Source organism: Mustela nivalis, assembly GCF_964662115.1.
Source record: "Mustela nivalis genome assembly, chromosome: 12".
NCBI classification, from domain to species: domain Eukaryota; kingdom Metazoa; phylum Chordata; class Mammalia; order Carnivora; family Mustelidae; genus Mustela; species Mustela nivalis.
This window is the reverse complement of record NC_139031.1, coordinates 10,104,086-10,121,350: the sequence shown is the minus strand read 5'-3', so window position 1 is coordinate 10,121,350 and position 17,265 is coordinate 10,104,086. Positions and strand designations below refer to the sequence as shown.

The following is a 17,265-nucleotide window of genomic DNA, read 5'->3' as shown; positions in this document are numbered from 1 at the left end:
TTAAGCTATTGAGTGCTGTGTAATAGTATGTCCTTCTTTTGCACTTTCTTTTGCAAAATTCAACATACCCAATTCTTACCTTCATGCAGCTGGGATGAATTTCCTCTCAGGTCTCCCAATCCTCTGGTATTAAAAAAGAATTATAATAAACTATTTATAAGTGAACAGTTTATAATTGTAAACTTCAAAGTCATGAAATATTGAATCTCTGATCTCTAAAAGCAAAACAAAATGGAAATAAATAAATACCATTTTTTTTTGGAAATGGGATTTTTAAGAAATTATTTTTATTAACATATAATGTATTATTTGCCCAGGGGTACAAGTTTGTGATTTGTCAGGCTTACACACTTCACAGCACTCACCATATCACACACCCTCCCCAATGTCCATAACCCAACCACCCTCTCCACACCCCCGGAAATGGGATTTTTAAACCCTGACTGATACAGTAGATAATCTCTTCAGATTTCAAAGCCAATTTCTAAAATACACTGCCTCCAACTATGAGAATAAAGTAAAACAAACAAAACCCAATCCTTTTGTCACCAAATTAGAATACCAAAGATGAAACAATAATGGAGCTTTTCAGTACAACTGCTGAGAAGGGAAGTTTTATGAGGCACTCACAGTCATATAGGCAGGATGGTGATGGAGACTCCAGGCCCTACTGAGAGCCCCTTCCAAGAGCATCAAAGCCCAGGAGTTTTTAAGATGTATGAAGCTGATCAGCTGGGAGGAAAAGGAACTGCTCTGTATAACACTATGTCCTCAGTGGTATGTAATGATACACAATAAAAACCAGTTTCAGTTCAAGCCTTTAAACTGAGGTAGGGTAACTGGTTTTGTCTTTGATTGATTGAAACTCAAAAATCAGTAAACCATGGTTAATTGTAATGACATCTGTCATCATAATAATCTGGGGTATGGACAAGGGCCAAATCTGTTGGAATGTCACAACAAATACCTCTGTAATTCTTACTGATTTCTTCTGTAATGAAACTGATTGGTACCATGACCATACTCTGCTGTGGGATGCCATTGGCATGATTGATAAAATTCAACTACCTTACATAAATAAATGGTATGTCCACGCTGACACTGATGAGCAAACATACTAAGATCAAGGTAAAGCCTCCTCAAGGTGTAATACCAAAGGAAAATGGCTGGTCTGGGGAAGTACTTGAGTCGGCTGATATTCAGCTCATTTCTATGCTAAATAGCTCTGTTCAAGGTTATTACAAGGTACAAACAACATAGCTCCAAGGGGAACAAGTAATCAAATAAGTACAGAATGTGAAAATGTATGCCATGGCTTTCGAAGACATTGCTGTTTCTTTGAATCTATCCCTAGTCTCCACTGGCTCCTCCAGACATGGGGCACATTCATGGTCTTGCTTTATTATCCTATTCAGTAAAACATTGCTGTCCCTGCTACATAAGTGCTCTTAAAATGTAGATGCTCAGAAAAATACGGTCCTTTTGCTGTAAGAGCACCTAGGCTGAGAACCAGGTGTGTGGACTGTGCCATAAAAAAGGGTTAACTCAGTTAAATTTGTATAAGTTAGGAATTAAAAGGAACTTTAAAATATTCTAATCCTAACAGAATGAGGCACAGAAATGGAAACCGTGTCCCTCTGAGCTGGGATTCAGAATTACTTTGATAATTCGGGTTAGGAGTCCTCGAAACACATGGGGCTGATGATGAAGAGCAGAGACAGGATAGCCTGTGTCTGAGCAAACACATGGGATCCAAGTGCTGCTCCTTGGTTATGAGAAAAGAGAAAAAGAGAAAAAGAAAAAAAAAGAGAAAAAGAAAAAGACTATAGGTGCCCTCCTCTCTTTTAGTAGAGTGCTAATCTGGGCTCCACTGTGGAGACATTTTAAAAATCAATTGATATTAAACTATGGAGCTATGTTAGTGGGCCAGCCCCAGTCAGTTGAGGTTCCTGAAAGCAGGGAGTTTTCTCATGTAGCAACAGAGGAGAAGGTCAGGAGATCTGATGTGTGAGGATGGAGAGTGCTGTGTTCAAGGACTGGAGGTAAGGACTGCAGAACCATCCATGTCCTTGGTGTCAGCCTGTGAGAAAGGGGCAGAGACCCCAGGTGCCCGATCCTAGAACTCTGACCCATGGAAGCTGGGACAAAATGCATATGGGCTTGTTTGTTTGTTTTTTAAAATGTGTCCGGTATTTTTTTTTTTACATTGTATATGTATGTATATATATATATATATATATATATATATATATATATATATATATATGTATTTTTTTTTTAATTTGTTAAAAATTCCATGCTAGAAGTCAGGTATACAATACGGTGTCATGCTAGAGTCAGGTATACAATATAGTGATTCAGTAATTCTGTACGGTGTCATGCTAGAGTCAGGTGTACAATATAGTGATTCAGTAATTCTGTATGGTGTCATGCTAGAGTCAGGTGTACAATATAGTGATTCAGTAATTCTGTACGGTGTCATGCTAGAGTCAGGTGTACAATATAGTGATTCAGTAATTCTGTACATTATTCAGTGCTCATCAGAAGTCTACCCTTAATCCCCTTCACATGCTTCTTACCTCCTTCCACCCACCTTCCCCCTGGTAACCACCAGTTTGTTCTCTGTAGTTAAGAGTCTATTTTTGTTTGTTTGTTTGTCTCTTTTTTCCTTTGTTCATTTATTTGTTTTCTTACTTAAATTCCACACACGAGTGAAACCATATTGTGGTATTTGTTTCTCTGACTTATATCACTTAGCATGATACCCTCTAGGTCTATCCATGTTGCTGCAAATGGAAAGATTTCATTCTTCTTTTTGGCTGAGTAATATTTCATTGTATATAGATATCAGTTGTGTGTTGCTTTAAGCCGCTAAGTTGTCTTCATTTGTGGAAACAACAAGAGAAAACTATAAAGCTTTTGGTATGAGAGAAAATCCATTTGTTTACAATTCTGCCCCGGTGAGATTGGTGATCTACCATTTCATGCAATGGTACTTTACTTTTCTGGTCTTGGGACTTCCCTGAACTCATAAAAATCTCCAAGGACCAAAAGATATATTATTTATGGGGTTATATTTGTTCATAGACATCATATTAGAAATCAAAAGTAAGAAGTTATTAAATACTTCAAATCATTTAGAATTATTTCTATTATATATTAATATAATGTATTTTATGAAAAACAACTTTTATAAAGCAAAAAAAAAAGAGCGAAGAGAATAGCTGTGTTTGACATTTAAAAAAAATTATTTATTTTAGAGAGAGAGAAAAGAAAGACAGAATGGCATGAGAGCAGGGAAAAAGCAGAGGGAGAGGTATTTGGAGACTCCTTGGCCAACTTGGCACTGAGCAAGAAACCTGACAAGGGGCTGGATCTCACCCCGCTGAGATTACTCCCTGAGCCAGACACTTAAAGAACTGAGCCACCTGGGCAACCCTGTTTACATTTTGAACAATCTTACATGTTGGCTTAAGCAAGGAGAACTGAATTCTCTATTTCTGCTGCATTCTATCTGATGCAATATCACAGGGGTCATGTTTTCTCTGGAAAACTCCACGGGGCACTCATGACAGAGGAAGGGTAAAGAAGGCCAAAAGTGTAAATAAAATTCTGAAAATAGTTTTGATCATATGGACCCTTTGAGAGATTCTCAGACATTCCCTCCGGTTGCGGGACCACACAAAGAGAACCAATGACTTAGCATATTCAAGCTCAGTCTCCACATTCAAAGATGGTAATGCTGATCAGATTAAACCATGTAGTCAGTATAGAGCATTTGGCACATTTTCTGAAACAAGACAAGGGCTCAGTAATTGCTGCTTATGAATAGCAGAAACCTTCCTCATTTGTATTTACCAACCCTTCGTACAGACAGAGATACATCTCAGCTTGGGGATCTGTTCTCTCTCAGGTTTCCATAACAGGTTCCATGGGAATCCACCTGTGATCAATTTGAGAGTTTGGGTACAGTAATTTGGGCTATTTGTCTCACATTTATAACCCTTGAGATAGTTGGAAGTTTGTGTACAAACAGTGTGATGCCAATTCTGGGGAACAAACAGTGTGATGCCTGTTTGTTCCCCAGAATTTTCCTCCAAGGACCATTAGACACAACCTTAGGTCTCCCTCAGAGGAAATTCAGGGAATTCCCTCCTCCCAGTCTTAGGAAGAAGATAAATAGATATCATATCATAAGATCATTCTGGGAATTTGAATTCTCAATAGAATTTAAATTCATCTGACTCCAAAATAAAAGCTACACTCCTGGGGTTCTTTGAAGAACCTTCAGCAAGTCTGGTGAGTGACTCCGTCTGTATCTGGGACTTAATCCTCTGAAAGCTACCTAGGGAACAGGGCCCTACATCCATTTTAGAAGTATGTCTCTCAACTCTGTGGGATTTACTGTAGGTTAAATTTGCTTCTTGTGAGAAAACCCAGGGCTGACATGTCCTTATGTAGAAGAGATTATTAACTTGTGCTGAGAGATGATTCTCAGTAAAGGACAGGTTATGTGGCCAAAAATGACATTCCTGGGTAAACTTCCCTCCTGACTCACACTTTCCTCCTGAATTTCCCACCTGACTCTCTCTCCCCTACCTTGGAGACCATCTGTCCACTGTGTGGTGGGCAGACATCCTTGAATTCCCCTGGCATCTCTCTCATGGTTTCCTCCTAATGTAACTGAGTAGTGATGGGCAGAGCTAGCACAGCTGTCTCAGGGCTGTGTGAGGGGCTCAGACAATGAGAAGCCTTATATTCAGCCATTGTCTTTAAACAAGGTTTTCAAATGGCCTAATTAACTAAAGGATAATGCACCTAGCCTAAATGAAGACCTTGATTTCTAGAGCAACCTGTCTCAATGGATAAAAAATGTTCTAGTAACAGTTATAGTAAATCTTTGCTGAAACACTGTAAAATAGAAGTTTGCCATATGTTATCCTTTTTGGAACTATACTAGGTTCTCACTCTTTTGTGATGATTTTCAGAATTAAAGTCTATATACATGTTTATATACATGTCTTTCCTATAACAAAACAGAATAAAAAGGAGTTTCAATGGTTCTGACGAGGGTTGGAGAAAGAGATATAGCTCCCTCAATCAGGAAACATTCTGGTCTCCAGGACAGCACATAGAGAGCTGCCCCTACTGACTGAACAAAGGTTTCCTTTTTGAATTACTATTATTTCATTTACTCCATTGGGGAGATGAAATTTTAGGTTTCACTAGCATGACATTTTCTTCTTTTTGCCAGTACTGTATCTGCTTAAATTTTTTTTTTCTGGAAATGGGGAGGGGTGTAGGAGAGAGAGTCTCAAGCAGCCTCCAGGACCAGCACGTAGCCCAAAGCTGCTCCATCTCAGGACTCTGAGGTCATGACCTCAGCCAAAAACAAGAGTCAGATGCCCTAGTCACCCAGTTGCCCCACTGCTTCACAGTTTTAATACAGGTTTATTCTTATTTTTTTAATTTTTTTTGTTGTTCATTCTTCTAACAGCAAGATGGTGATAATGATAATGAAAATCTGAATGAAAAGATTCACCAATTCAGACACAAAAATAACTAGGCTAAAAAGTTATTAAACAAATGTTCCCACTGAACAGTGATGGATTCAATGCCTTCAACAGTATTTTTATCCTTTCTGTTCAGAGAGTAAATGTGGTTCAGACATTGCTTATTGTATCCCACTGTGCCTCTGTAGAATTCTGCAATACTGATACTGCTGTCTCCCACTTTACACAAGGTAGGCATATTCTTTAATTGTAGCAAAAATCCATGCCACAAACATAAGGCACATTTACAGAGAAGCTTCCCAAAGGCAATCATACTCATGGAGGTGAAAAAAATCTATGATTTTGTCTCTCTTTCCATTTTCCAGTGATCATATTCTACTTCTCTAAGGAAGGAGAAACCACGTCTTTGTCAAATAAAACTGGCAGACAGAACATACTTAGTACCTCCATTTTTTGAACTAAAATGACAACCATCCACCTAACAAACATTTCCTGAGTGCCTGTTTCATTTAGCACTTTACCTGTTATTTTGAGATGTAAAGATGTTCAGGACATATTAAACACCCACAAGGTCCTATTTGGTGAGGGAATCTCAGTTCGAATACACGACACTTGGTATCTTTGATTTCATCATCTTTGATTATCTTTTATTTCATCTTGAGGATTATCTAAATCTTCATAGTGAGGATCTACCTCTTCACTGTCAGTATTGACCAAGCCCAGACATTTAGTAGGTACCTGAAGAGCCTCTTCATGTGAATCTACTCTGATTCACAAGAGTAGAAAAGACCCTTTTTTGCAGGTTGTTTTATCATTCATGTTTCAGTGGGGCCAAGAGAAGATCAAGAAGGCTGCCTTCTTACTCTTTGTAGTACTTAGTGGTACCTATAATAAAATGGTTCAGTTGAGGAGGACCATGACAACTACGACTATGGCAACACCCCACCAGAATTATACAACGAGGGTAGTGATGCACACAGTTTGTAACCACACTGATATTTTTGAATGTCCCGTATTCATTTTCCAATCCAATATATACTAGATTGAGAATTTACAATTCTCTAACCCTAGTATGCTCTTAAGTGTTATACAATAATTCTCAGTATTTAAAAAGTTACTGAGTTCATCTTACACTCAGAAAAAGCACACAATGGTGGCTAAAAAGAGAATAAAGTAAATACGAAAGAGATAGTAACATTTGTTGAATCTGTGTGAAGGCCTTTGGGAGTTCTTTGCCTAAGTCTTGACCCTTTCTTGGGAGTTTCAACTTTCACATTAAAAGTTCAACCAAGAAGGTAACCAGTTCTGGGGAGTAGGGGGCGCTGGCTAGTAGGTATAAAGAGAAAACCTTTCTCCAAACTCATTTTGAGATAAGTAACTCTAATTTTTGTTGATTCTCCAGCTCTGACCTTTTCTCATTCTTCAGTCCTTGATAAACTGTCACTGAGAAATGGGAAGCAACCATTCAGGGGTCTCGGAGTTCATCTTGGTAGGCCTCCAGCTCGGTGCAGAGATGGAAGTCTCCCTCTTCTGGATCTTCTCCCTGTTCTACATCTTCAGTCTGTTGGCAAATGGCCTGATCTTTGCGCTCATCTGTCTGGACCCGAGACTGCACACGCCCATGTACTTCTTCCTCTCACACCTGGCCATCATTGACGTGTCCTACGCATCCAATAATGTCCCCAAGATGTTGGCAAACTTAGTGAATCAGAAGAGAACCATCTCCTTTGTTCCATGCGTAATGCAGACATTTCTCTATTTGGGTTTTGCTGCGACAGAGTGCCTGATTTTGGTGGCGATGTCTTATGATAGGTTTGTGGCCATCTGCCACCCGCTCCACTACTCTGTCATCATGAGCTGGAGAGTGTGCATGGTCCTGGCTGGCACTTCTTGGTCATGTGGATTTACTTTGTCTCTGGTACATGCAATTCTCCTTCTAAGGTTGCCCTTCTGTGGACCCAGGAAAGTGAACCACGTCTTCTGTGAAATTCTGTCTGTCCTGAAGCTGGCCTGTGCTGATACATGGATCAATCAAGTGGTCATTCTTGCTGCCTGTATGTTTGTCTTAGTCGGGCCACTCTGCTTAATGCTAGTCTCATACATGTGCATTCTCTGGGCCATTCTAAAGATCCCGTCAAAGGAGGGCCGCATAAAGGCCTTCTCCACCTGTTCCTCCCACCTCTGTGTGGTGGGGCTTTTCTTTGGCGTAGCCATGGTGGTTTATATGGTCCCAGGGTCTAATCAACGAGAAGAGCTGGAGAAAATACTGTCCCTATTTCACAGTCTCTTTAACCCAATGCTGAACCCCCTCATTTACAGCCTGAGGAATGCTCAGGTGAAGGCTTCTTTGTATAGAATACTGCAGAAAAAACCCATATGAAGCATAGATAGAACATTGTTTGAGTAGCGTTTCCTTTTAAATTCAGTGGTTTGCTGAGGCAAAAACACAGAAAAAATTCCCACTTAGAAGTTTGAATTAAAAATGGCCACTTTCCATCTTTAGCTTTAAAAATAGGGAGAAGTTCAATGAAAAGCATATCATCTAAAATTGAGAGACCATATTGGGATTTTTTACATCTAAATTATCAGAATATTTAGTCTTTTTTTTTTTTTAAATAGATTCATTTACTTATCTATTTGAGAGAGAGAGGGAAAGAGGAAGAGTAGGGGAAGGGACAGAAGGAAGCAATGTGAAGCAGACTCCCCACAGAGTGCAGAGCCTGACTCTGGCCCTGTCTCGGGATCCATGAGATCATGACCTGAGCTGAAACCACGAGTCTGTCACCCAACCGACTGGGCCACACAGGCACCCCTAGACTTTCTTTTAAAAAATATTAAATGTTCTTTATTTTTTGAACCCAGGAATATTAATGTATGGAGAAAAAAATTCAAATGTAAAAAATTATATCAGTGCATTTCTCTGGCTTATGTACTTAGACATATGTGATTTTTTAATCACCTTGTGGTAGCTAGAAACAGCACAGTAAGATTAATACCATAAGACAGAACTTCCAGAGTAGATATGAAATTTCAGTAGAGAAAATGTTGCAGAATTATATGACTCTATCTTACCAATTGTGAGGCCAGTGAAGTAAGAGATTAGAGAAACTTTAAATTCCTTGATGGAATAATTTATGAGTAAAGGGGAGAAAGTTAGGGAAAGCTCTAGTCCAAGGAGAGCCCATACAAAAGTATCCTAAAATATATTAAATATTTAGGATTTGGTGACATGAAGAACATTCATTAGTAAATGTTTAAATGGTTTTAGAGGTAAGAGTTTTGAGCGTTGCTCAAATATTACATTTATTATTGGGTTATAATTTCACTGTTTAAAACAATTTCTAATAAGATTGAATTACCTGTTAAAGTTCTTCAAATAGTTCCCACCAACTTTTTTTGTAGTATTTGAACCAACTTACTTGAAGATGGTTTGGGGTAGCACCAAACATCATGAGACGATTATGATTAGATAACATCGTCTTTCTTTCCTGGTGGTGGAAATTCCTCTGAATTTACCATATTGAACAACTGTCTTCATGATGCTAATGGTGATAAAATAAGTAATAGCTGCTTTTTTATCATTCAGTATTTGTAGATATTGCAAAATGATCGCAATAAGTATAATTAACACCTGTAACCATATATAGTTAGAATTATTTTTCATGTATTGAAAACTTTCAAGATCTGCTCTCTTAAGAGAAACTTTTAAACATGCAATACAGTATTATTAACTATAGTCACTTAACTGTGCATTCATCTCCGTGAGTTATTTATTTCATAACTGCAACTTGGTGCCTCTTGATTCTCTTCACCCCTTTCACCCATTCCCCACACACTGGCCTCTGGCAATCATCAATCTGTTCCTTGTATCTATGAGCTAGTTGGGTTTTTTTCTCTTTCTCTTTCTTTCTTTCTTCCTTTTTCCTTCCTTCCTTCCTTCCTTCCTTCCTTTCTTTCTCTTTTTTCTTTCCTCCTTCCTTCCTTTCTCCCCGCCTTCTTCTCTTTCTCCCCTTCCCTTTCTCCTCCCTTTCCTCCTTCTTTCTGCTTCTCTCCCTCCCTCCCTCCCTTTTTGGCTCCACATATAAGTGAGATCAGAATGGTATTGGTCTTTCTCTGTCTGATTTATTTCACTAGTCTAATGCCCTCAAGATCCATCCAGGTTGTCACAAAGCAAAGCTTCCTTCCTTTTTATGTCTGATTAATATTTCATTTTATACATACCACATTTCTTTATCCATTCTCCCATTGATGGGCACTTATGTTGTTTCCTTGTCTTAATTATTGTGAATAGTGCTGTAGTATCATGGGGGTACAGATACCTTTTTGAGTTAGTGTTTTCATTTCCTTTGGACAAATACCCAGGAATGAAACTGCTGAATCAAATGGTAGTTCTATTTTGAATTTGTGGAGGAACTTCTATAACTGTTTTTTACAGTGGCTGTACCAATTTATATGCATAAGGGTCCTCTTCCCCCCACATCTTCACCAACACTTGTCATCACTTGTGTTTTTGATGATAGCCATTCTAACAGGTGTGAGGCGACATCTCATTGTGATTGTGATGATGACGTGTGATGTCAAGCAACTTTTCATGTGCCTGTTGGCCATCAGGATGTCTTTGGAAAAATGTCCATTCCAATCTACTCGTTTTTAAAATGGATCATTTGTTTTTTGCCATTGAGTTATATGAGTTCTTTATATATTTTGGATATTAACCCCTATTGTATAAGTGATTTCCAAATATTTTATCCCATTTAATAGGTTGTCTTTTCATTTTGCTGATGGTTTTCTTTGCTGTGCAAAAGCTTTTCAGTTTTATCTTAAAATGTATCATGATGTTAATTATCCTCTATTTTTTGACAAGTTATGAAAACTTCAATTAACTTTAAGAGTTATAAAATTCTAGAATAGGTACAAAATTAAGCATATTTAACTTTCATTAAAAATATATAGTACCCAATTAAATATATATATGTAGTACTCAAAGCATATAATATATAATATTCAACAATATAAGCAAATATATATGCTGAGAAAGATAATCAAAGACATTTAATAAGCTTAAATAAGTAAACACATAAATAGAATTCAGTTTACTTGGCAGAGGACCATCATCTATGTCCACTGCCTATTTGTTGCCAGTTTTTTCCATCATAATTTTATGTCTAAATTGTTCACATGTATTCCCAATACATGATTGTAACTATAAAAATAAAGTCAATTCTATGCTTCTTCCACTTTTCTGAGAAGATAATTATATTTCCTTGGAATATAAATTGCCACCATTAGAGCTAGAAATTTTTCAAAGAATAATTTAATCTTTGCAGAAACATGAAATAGAAGATGGTTCGAGAGAAGATGACCCAGAAAGTGACTTCGTTTCATTTCAATTCAGTGCTTCCAATGAGAATTAAAAATTTGCCTTAACTGTTGCCCAAAGTCAATATCTCAGATTCTAAGATGTCAGTCTATATATTTGGAATGAGCTTATATATTCAGCAATATAAACAAACTTCATAAACCATAAAAGTTATTTGAGCAAATCAAATGTTTATTTTCTATATATAATTGAAAATAGTAAAAGTCATATTGTTCTAATATTAACCACTTAATTAAGCACTTTAAAAGTTGAAAACATTGCTCCATTGTCTTATTTCTTGTATAGAAAGAAAGAATGGAAAAAGAGAAATCAAGTTATTTAAAGTTCTTAAAGTAAGGCTATAAAAAAATCTGTGTTTCTAAAATCTGGTTCAAAATTGTTATTTGTAGGATATAACTTTTTGAGTAGAATTTCATTTTTACACTGGTGCTTAGTTATATACACTTTGGAGGGGTCAGAGCTGTGTTTTTGCTGTTCCAACATCGTCATGAATACTGTACTGTAAGCTGTATTATAGGAAAGCCTATAGAACCTTCCATCTGAGGAAGAGACCAGCAGTGGCAGCCTTCTGGTGATCAGAGGGTCTTCCAAAAGTTACGAAGGGTCAGCAGAGTCACAGCAGGGACAAGCTGTGCCCCGCAAGCTCACTGATCTCTCTCATTCTCACGAGAAAGCCGTGGAAGAGGGAAAACACACACACACCTGGACACAACACTGGCATTAGAGGAAGCCAGAAAGATACCCCAGAGGATAGTCGGAGGTCAAGAATTCAGAGGTACATGAGGTTAAAAGGGCAGACCCCACCACTAGATCGGAGTCACGGAGACAGGAACGAATCTCATTTCCTCTACTCACTGTGTGGCTGGTGCAAGTACTTAAAATACAGAGTCCTCATCATGAAATTAGGAATAACACTTCTGCTCCAGAAGATCAAGGTGTGCCAGCAGAACACGGCCTCAGCACAGGGCGCGACACAAAGACACACCTAGAAAATGACATACATGGTATCCAGAGACCACAGGTCAGGCATGAAGACTGAGGACTGTTCCCAGTTGTAGACATGACATGACCAGATCATGTGTCCCTTTGTCCAGAAGTCTCTTTCCACTTGAGCTCTGCCTCAAAGAGCAGAGTCTCACTATCAGGACTGTCAAACATAAAGAAATGGCTTTATAGGGAGCAGGTCTATGCTTAGTGGTTATCACTGGCGTGTCTGATCATTATTCTTTTGCCGCCTTTCAGCTCTTCAGAGATCTGTTTTCCTGTCCTCAACAGGGACCCTTTCATTCTACTCCCTGAGACAATGATTTTTTTTTTTTAAAGCTTCAAGAAAATGTCAGGGGCTCTAAAAACATCAAGGCAGTAATATCTTCCATCCTGAGATGCTACTTGTTTTCCCCCTGGGTCTGAAGGTTAGCTATTCTCAAGTTACACAAGCATTAACCAAACACTGCCAATTTGTAGGAATAATGCAGAGAACCTGCTGAGAGGATGAGGAACATCTGTGTAGCTGGGGAACCCTCCTTTGTCAGAAGAGGGCCTTCTGGGTCACTTTCTCTATCTGCTTCTGGAATAACAAGGGGAAGCTCAGTGCCGATGCTCAGACCAGGTGTAGCAGGTTCAGCCAGGGACGGAGGGCTGTCATATACATGGACAAGCATCTGGGCAGGCAGTCGGCGCACAGTGCAATACAAGGAAGTGACCTAGCTTCAGTTACCTGAACTAGCTGTTTCATTCCCTCCCACTCTTTGAAGTTCAACTTCTTTAAGGTCATCTGAGGTCCTTTGACCCCTGACAAGGCCAACCTGATTGCTGGAGAATCAAGCAGAATGACAGCACATCCACTAGTGAGCAGCTTTAGAACACGGTCTCTAGAGGCAGCCTTCCTGAGTTCAAATCCAAATCCTGCCACTTACCCCTGTGTTGACCCTGGGCTAGTTCTTTAACCTTTCTGTCTCTGCTCTATCATCTATAAAATGGAGATAATTGTACCTACCTCACAGAGTAATCACGTGGACTGAGTTTTTGTAAATGCATAGAACATATATAACACATAGCAGAAACTGTGTGTTTGGTAAATAACAGAAAAATTACATCTACCCTGGGCTTGGTGTTACGGCTGGTATTGGAATCCCAGAATAGAAAATATCTTGTATTACCTTTCCCCTGTAATGCATAATGCCGATTAGTCAATCAGAGATCTTGGAAGACTCTAAAAAGATAATTATTTTTTTCCTAGACCTATTCTTTCATTTGGGTTAGAAATCATTTTCCCTACTTAACAGATGAAGCAGTTGAGATTTGGAAGTTTAAATTACTTACTAAAAGCAAAAAGGAAAAAAAAGAAACTTAGCGAGAAGAGATTAAAAAGTGGGAGAAGTTCTCCCAAACCTGCTAGGAGACAGAACATTTTTACAAGATGCCATTCACAGCCACTCCTGAAAAGTAATGAAAGTAATTAGAGCCCCTGATAAGTCTGAGCAGTTTTCTAACAGACGTTCATAATATTTCAATTGCCTTTCTGGGCATGTAGGGTTACCCACTCAGCTGACTGTCGGTTTGGGGACTTGCCTACATTTTTAACCTATTTTGTGACAAACCTAATAATCTTTATTTTTTTTAACCTTCCAGTAAGTACTTTATTTTTTAACTTATTTTTGTTATGTTCAATTAGCCAACATATAGTACATCATTAGTTTTTGGTGTAGGGTTTAAGGATTCATTACTTGCATGTAATCTTTAATCAGACATTTCCATATTGTATCTGCGCTTTTTCTTACAACATGAATGTTTTTACCAGCAGGAGGCAGCACTGAGTTTATTTTCCTCAGCAACCTCTCTAGCAGCTTGTTGGAAATAGAATAATGAGGTGAGCTCAAAGTCACTTTACCTCTCACCCTCTCTCTCCCCTACTCTTCGCTTTCTTCTCCTCCCCCCTCTCCTTTTCCCCTTACTTTTTTTTTTCCTTCTTTTTTTAAACAAAGTAACCCAAGGTCAGAAGGGAGGAGCCCGGAGCCAGTTACTTCTCTGTGGGTGCTGAACTATTTTGCTCAGGCCTTGAGGAAATGCCTGCGCAGGGCTGGTTTGGGAGCAGGGAGGTTGCAAGGGTGCTACATGCAGGGGAAAAGACAAGACTGGGGAGTGGAAAAGCTCTTGAGAAAAGGAGCCGCCATCACAGACCAAGGGACTCTGGTAAGAAACTTTGGAAAGTCACGCATGGCCTCAATGATGATATTTTGAATAATGTACCACTGAAAACCTCAGCTTTCCCAAGTTGGCTAGATTTCCATTCCAGCTCTGGGTCTGCACCCGGGTGAGGGAGAGACTGAATGTAAGTGCTAGAAATTCACCGCAGGTGTCTTCCTTTATTATAGGGCATAGTTTATGCAATTCTAAAGGCTGCCCTAATTATGCCTTCTTTATAATTGAGGGGCTTAAAGGCATCTGCACTTGGAGGATGTCCACCAGATAAGACAGTGGTTTTTTTCACACAAGATGAGGGTTTTGGTTTTTAAATTTGTAAGAGAGTTGTGGTTTGAATTTCTCCTTGAGGGACTGTTGATCACTTGTGCCTTTTACGTGGTGTATAGAACACAAATTTGAAATATTTTGTTAAAATCTCTGCTTATTCATGAACTTAAAAAAAAAAGAAATTCACAGTGACCCACATAGTGCATAAACCCTACATCTTTAGGCATGAAAAAAGCAATTTCTTTTCTAAAGACTTTTTCCTGTTTAGCTGCTTTAGAATTAGTTAACCCAAACAGTCCCCCCAACATTTCTAGAAAATGGGCTCCTAGGGTGAGCATGTCATGCTTAAGTATTTTTCTTGACCTGTACAAACTCCTCATTCATAGAGTTGGTTGTATTCTCAACTAATTAATTTTCTACTGGTCTCTGGTATTCAGAAATTGTGTAGGTGAGTGTTTTCCACCAGTTTTCAAATATTAAGTCTGTTTTTCTTTCTGACAAAGAACAGGTGGATCATCAAGGCCAGAATTTTCCTTTTTTTTTTTTTTATTTAATTTTTTTTCAGTGTTCCAAGATTCATTGTTTATGCGCCACACCCAGTGCTCCATGCAATACGCGCCCTCCTTAATAACCCACCAGCGACCTCACCCAACCGCCAACTCCCCTCGCCTCCAAAACCCTCAGTTTGTTTCTCAGAGTCCACAGTCTCTCATGGTTTGTCTCCCCATCCAGTTTCCCCCAACTCACTTCTCCTCTCTTTCTCCCAATGTCCTCCAGGTTATTCCTTTTGCTCCACAGGTAAGTGAAACCATATGATAACTCTCTCTGCTTGACTTATTTCACTCAGCATAATCTCCAGTCCTGTCCATGTTGTTACAAAAGTTGAGTATTCATCCTTTCTGATGGAGGCATAATATTCCATTGTATATATGGACCACATCTTCCTTATCCATTCATCTATTGAAGGGTATCTTGGCTCTTTCCACAGTTTGGCAACTGTGGCCATTGCTGCTAAGAACATTGGGGTACAGATGGCCCTTCTTTTTACTACATCTGTATTTTTGGGGTAAATACCCAGTAGTGCAATTGCAGGGTCATTTTTAATTTCTTAAGGAATCTCCACACTGTTTTCCAAAGTGGCTGTTCAAATTTGCGTTCCCACCAACAGTGTAAGAGGGTTCCCCTTTCTCCACATCCTCTCCAATGCATGTTGTTTACTATCTTGTTGATTTTCGCCATTCTAACTGGTATAAGGTGGTATCTCAATGTGGTTTTGATTTTAATCTCCCTGATGGTTAATGATGATGAACATTTTTTCATATGTCTGTTAGCCATTTGTATATCTCCTTTGGAGAAGCGTCTCTTCGTGTCTTCTGCCCATTTTTTGACGTGATTTTTTATTTTGTGTGTGTTGAGTTTGATGAGTTCTTTATAGATCTTGGACATAAGCCCTTTGTCTGTAGTGTCATTTGTGAATATCTTCTCCCATTCCATGGGTTGCTACTTTGTTTTGCTGACTGTTTCCTTTGCTGTGCAGAAGCTTTTGATCTTGACAAGTCCCAAAAGTTCATTTTCACTTTTGTTTCCTTTGCCTTTGGAGACATGTCTTGAAAGAAGTTGCTGTGGCCAACGTCGAAGAGGTTACTGCCTATGTTCTCCTCTAGAATTTTGATAGATTCTTGCCTCACATTAAGGTCTTTTACCCATTTTGAGTTTATCTTCGTGTATGGTGTAAGAGAGTGGTCAAGTTTCATTCTTCTACACATAGCTGTCCAATTTTCCCAGCACCATTTACTGAAGCAACTGTATTTTTTCCACTGTATATTTTTTCCTGCTTTGTCAAAGATTATTTGACCATAGAGTTGTGGGTCCATATTTGGGCTCTCTACTCTGTTCCACTGGTCTATGTGTCTGTTTTTGTGTCAGTACCATGATGTCTTGGTGATCAGAGCTTTGTCGATAAACCACTGGCCAAACTAATCCAAAAGAAAAGAGAGAGGACCCAAAGTAATAAAATTATGAATGAAATGGGAGAGATTACAATTCACACCAAGGAAATAGAAACAATCATCAGAAATCATTATCAATAGTTATATGCCAATAAGTTAAGCAACCTAGAAGAAGTGAATGCATTCCTGGAAACCTATAAACTTCCAAAACTTAGTCAGGAAGAAACTGACAACCTGAATAGACCAATATCTGGTAAAGAGATTGAAGCAGTGATCAAGAAGTTCCCAAAAAACAAGAGCCCAGGACCTGATGGATTCCCTGCAGGATTCTACCAAACATTCAAAGAAGAAATAACACCTATTCTCCAGAAGCTGTTTCAAAAAATAGAAACAGAAGGAAAACTTCCAGACTCTTTCTATGAAACCAGCATTATCCTGATCCCCAAACCCTGCAAAGACCCCATCAAAAAGGAGAATTTCAGACCAATATCCCTGATGAATATGGATGCTGAGGTCCTCAACAAGATCCTAGCTAATAGGATGCACAGTACTTTAAAGAGACTATCCACTGTGACCAGAAGGGATTTGTCCCTGGGATGCAAGGGTGGTTCAACATTCACATATCAATCAATGTGATAGACTAAATCAATAAGAGAAGAGAGAAAAACCACGTGGTCCTCTCAATTGATGCAGAAAAAGCATTTGACAAGATACAGCATCCATTCCTGATTAAAATGATTCAAAGTATAGGGATAGAGGAAACATTCCTCAACTTCATGAAATCTATCTATGAAAAACCCACAGCCAATATCATTCTCAATGGGGAAAAGCTGACAGCCTTCCCTTTGAGATCAGAAACATGACAAGGATGTCCACTCTCACCACTCTTGTTCAACATAGTACTAGAAGTCCTAGCAACAGCAATATAACAACAACACCAACAACAAAAAGT

General features: G+C 38.7%; 1 protein-coding gene and 1 long non-coding RNA gene across 2 annotated transcripts in view; both read left to right on the top strand.

Annotated features, from left to right (window-relative positions):
* Window positions 1–6,963: 6,963 nt before the first annotated feature.
* LOC309844617 (olfactory receptor 2A2-like) lies at window positions 6,964–7,893 on the top strand (the record flags this gene model as incomplete). The annotated part of the gene is made up of 1 exon (XM_082691715.1): window positions 6,964–7,893. One exon carries the CDS (start codon window positions 6,964–6,966, stop codon window positions 7,891–7,893), a length of 930 nt encoding a protein of 309 aa, XP_082547841.1.
* Window positions 7,894–13,978: 6,085 nt separating this feature from the next.
* Window positions 13,979–17,265, top strand: part of LOC309844606 — a 95,595-nt gene continuing 92,308 nt past the window's right edge. Inside the window, exon 1 of the long non-coding RNA XR_014300788.1 lies at window positions 13,979–14,085. This is a non-coding gene — a long non-coding RNA (uncharacterized lncRNA). The remainder of the gene's footprint in view (window positions 14,086–17,265) is intronic.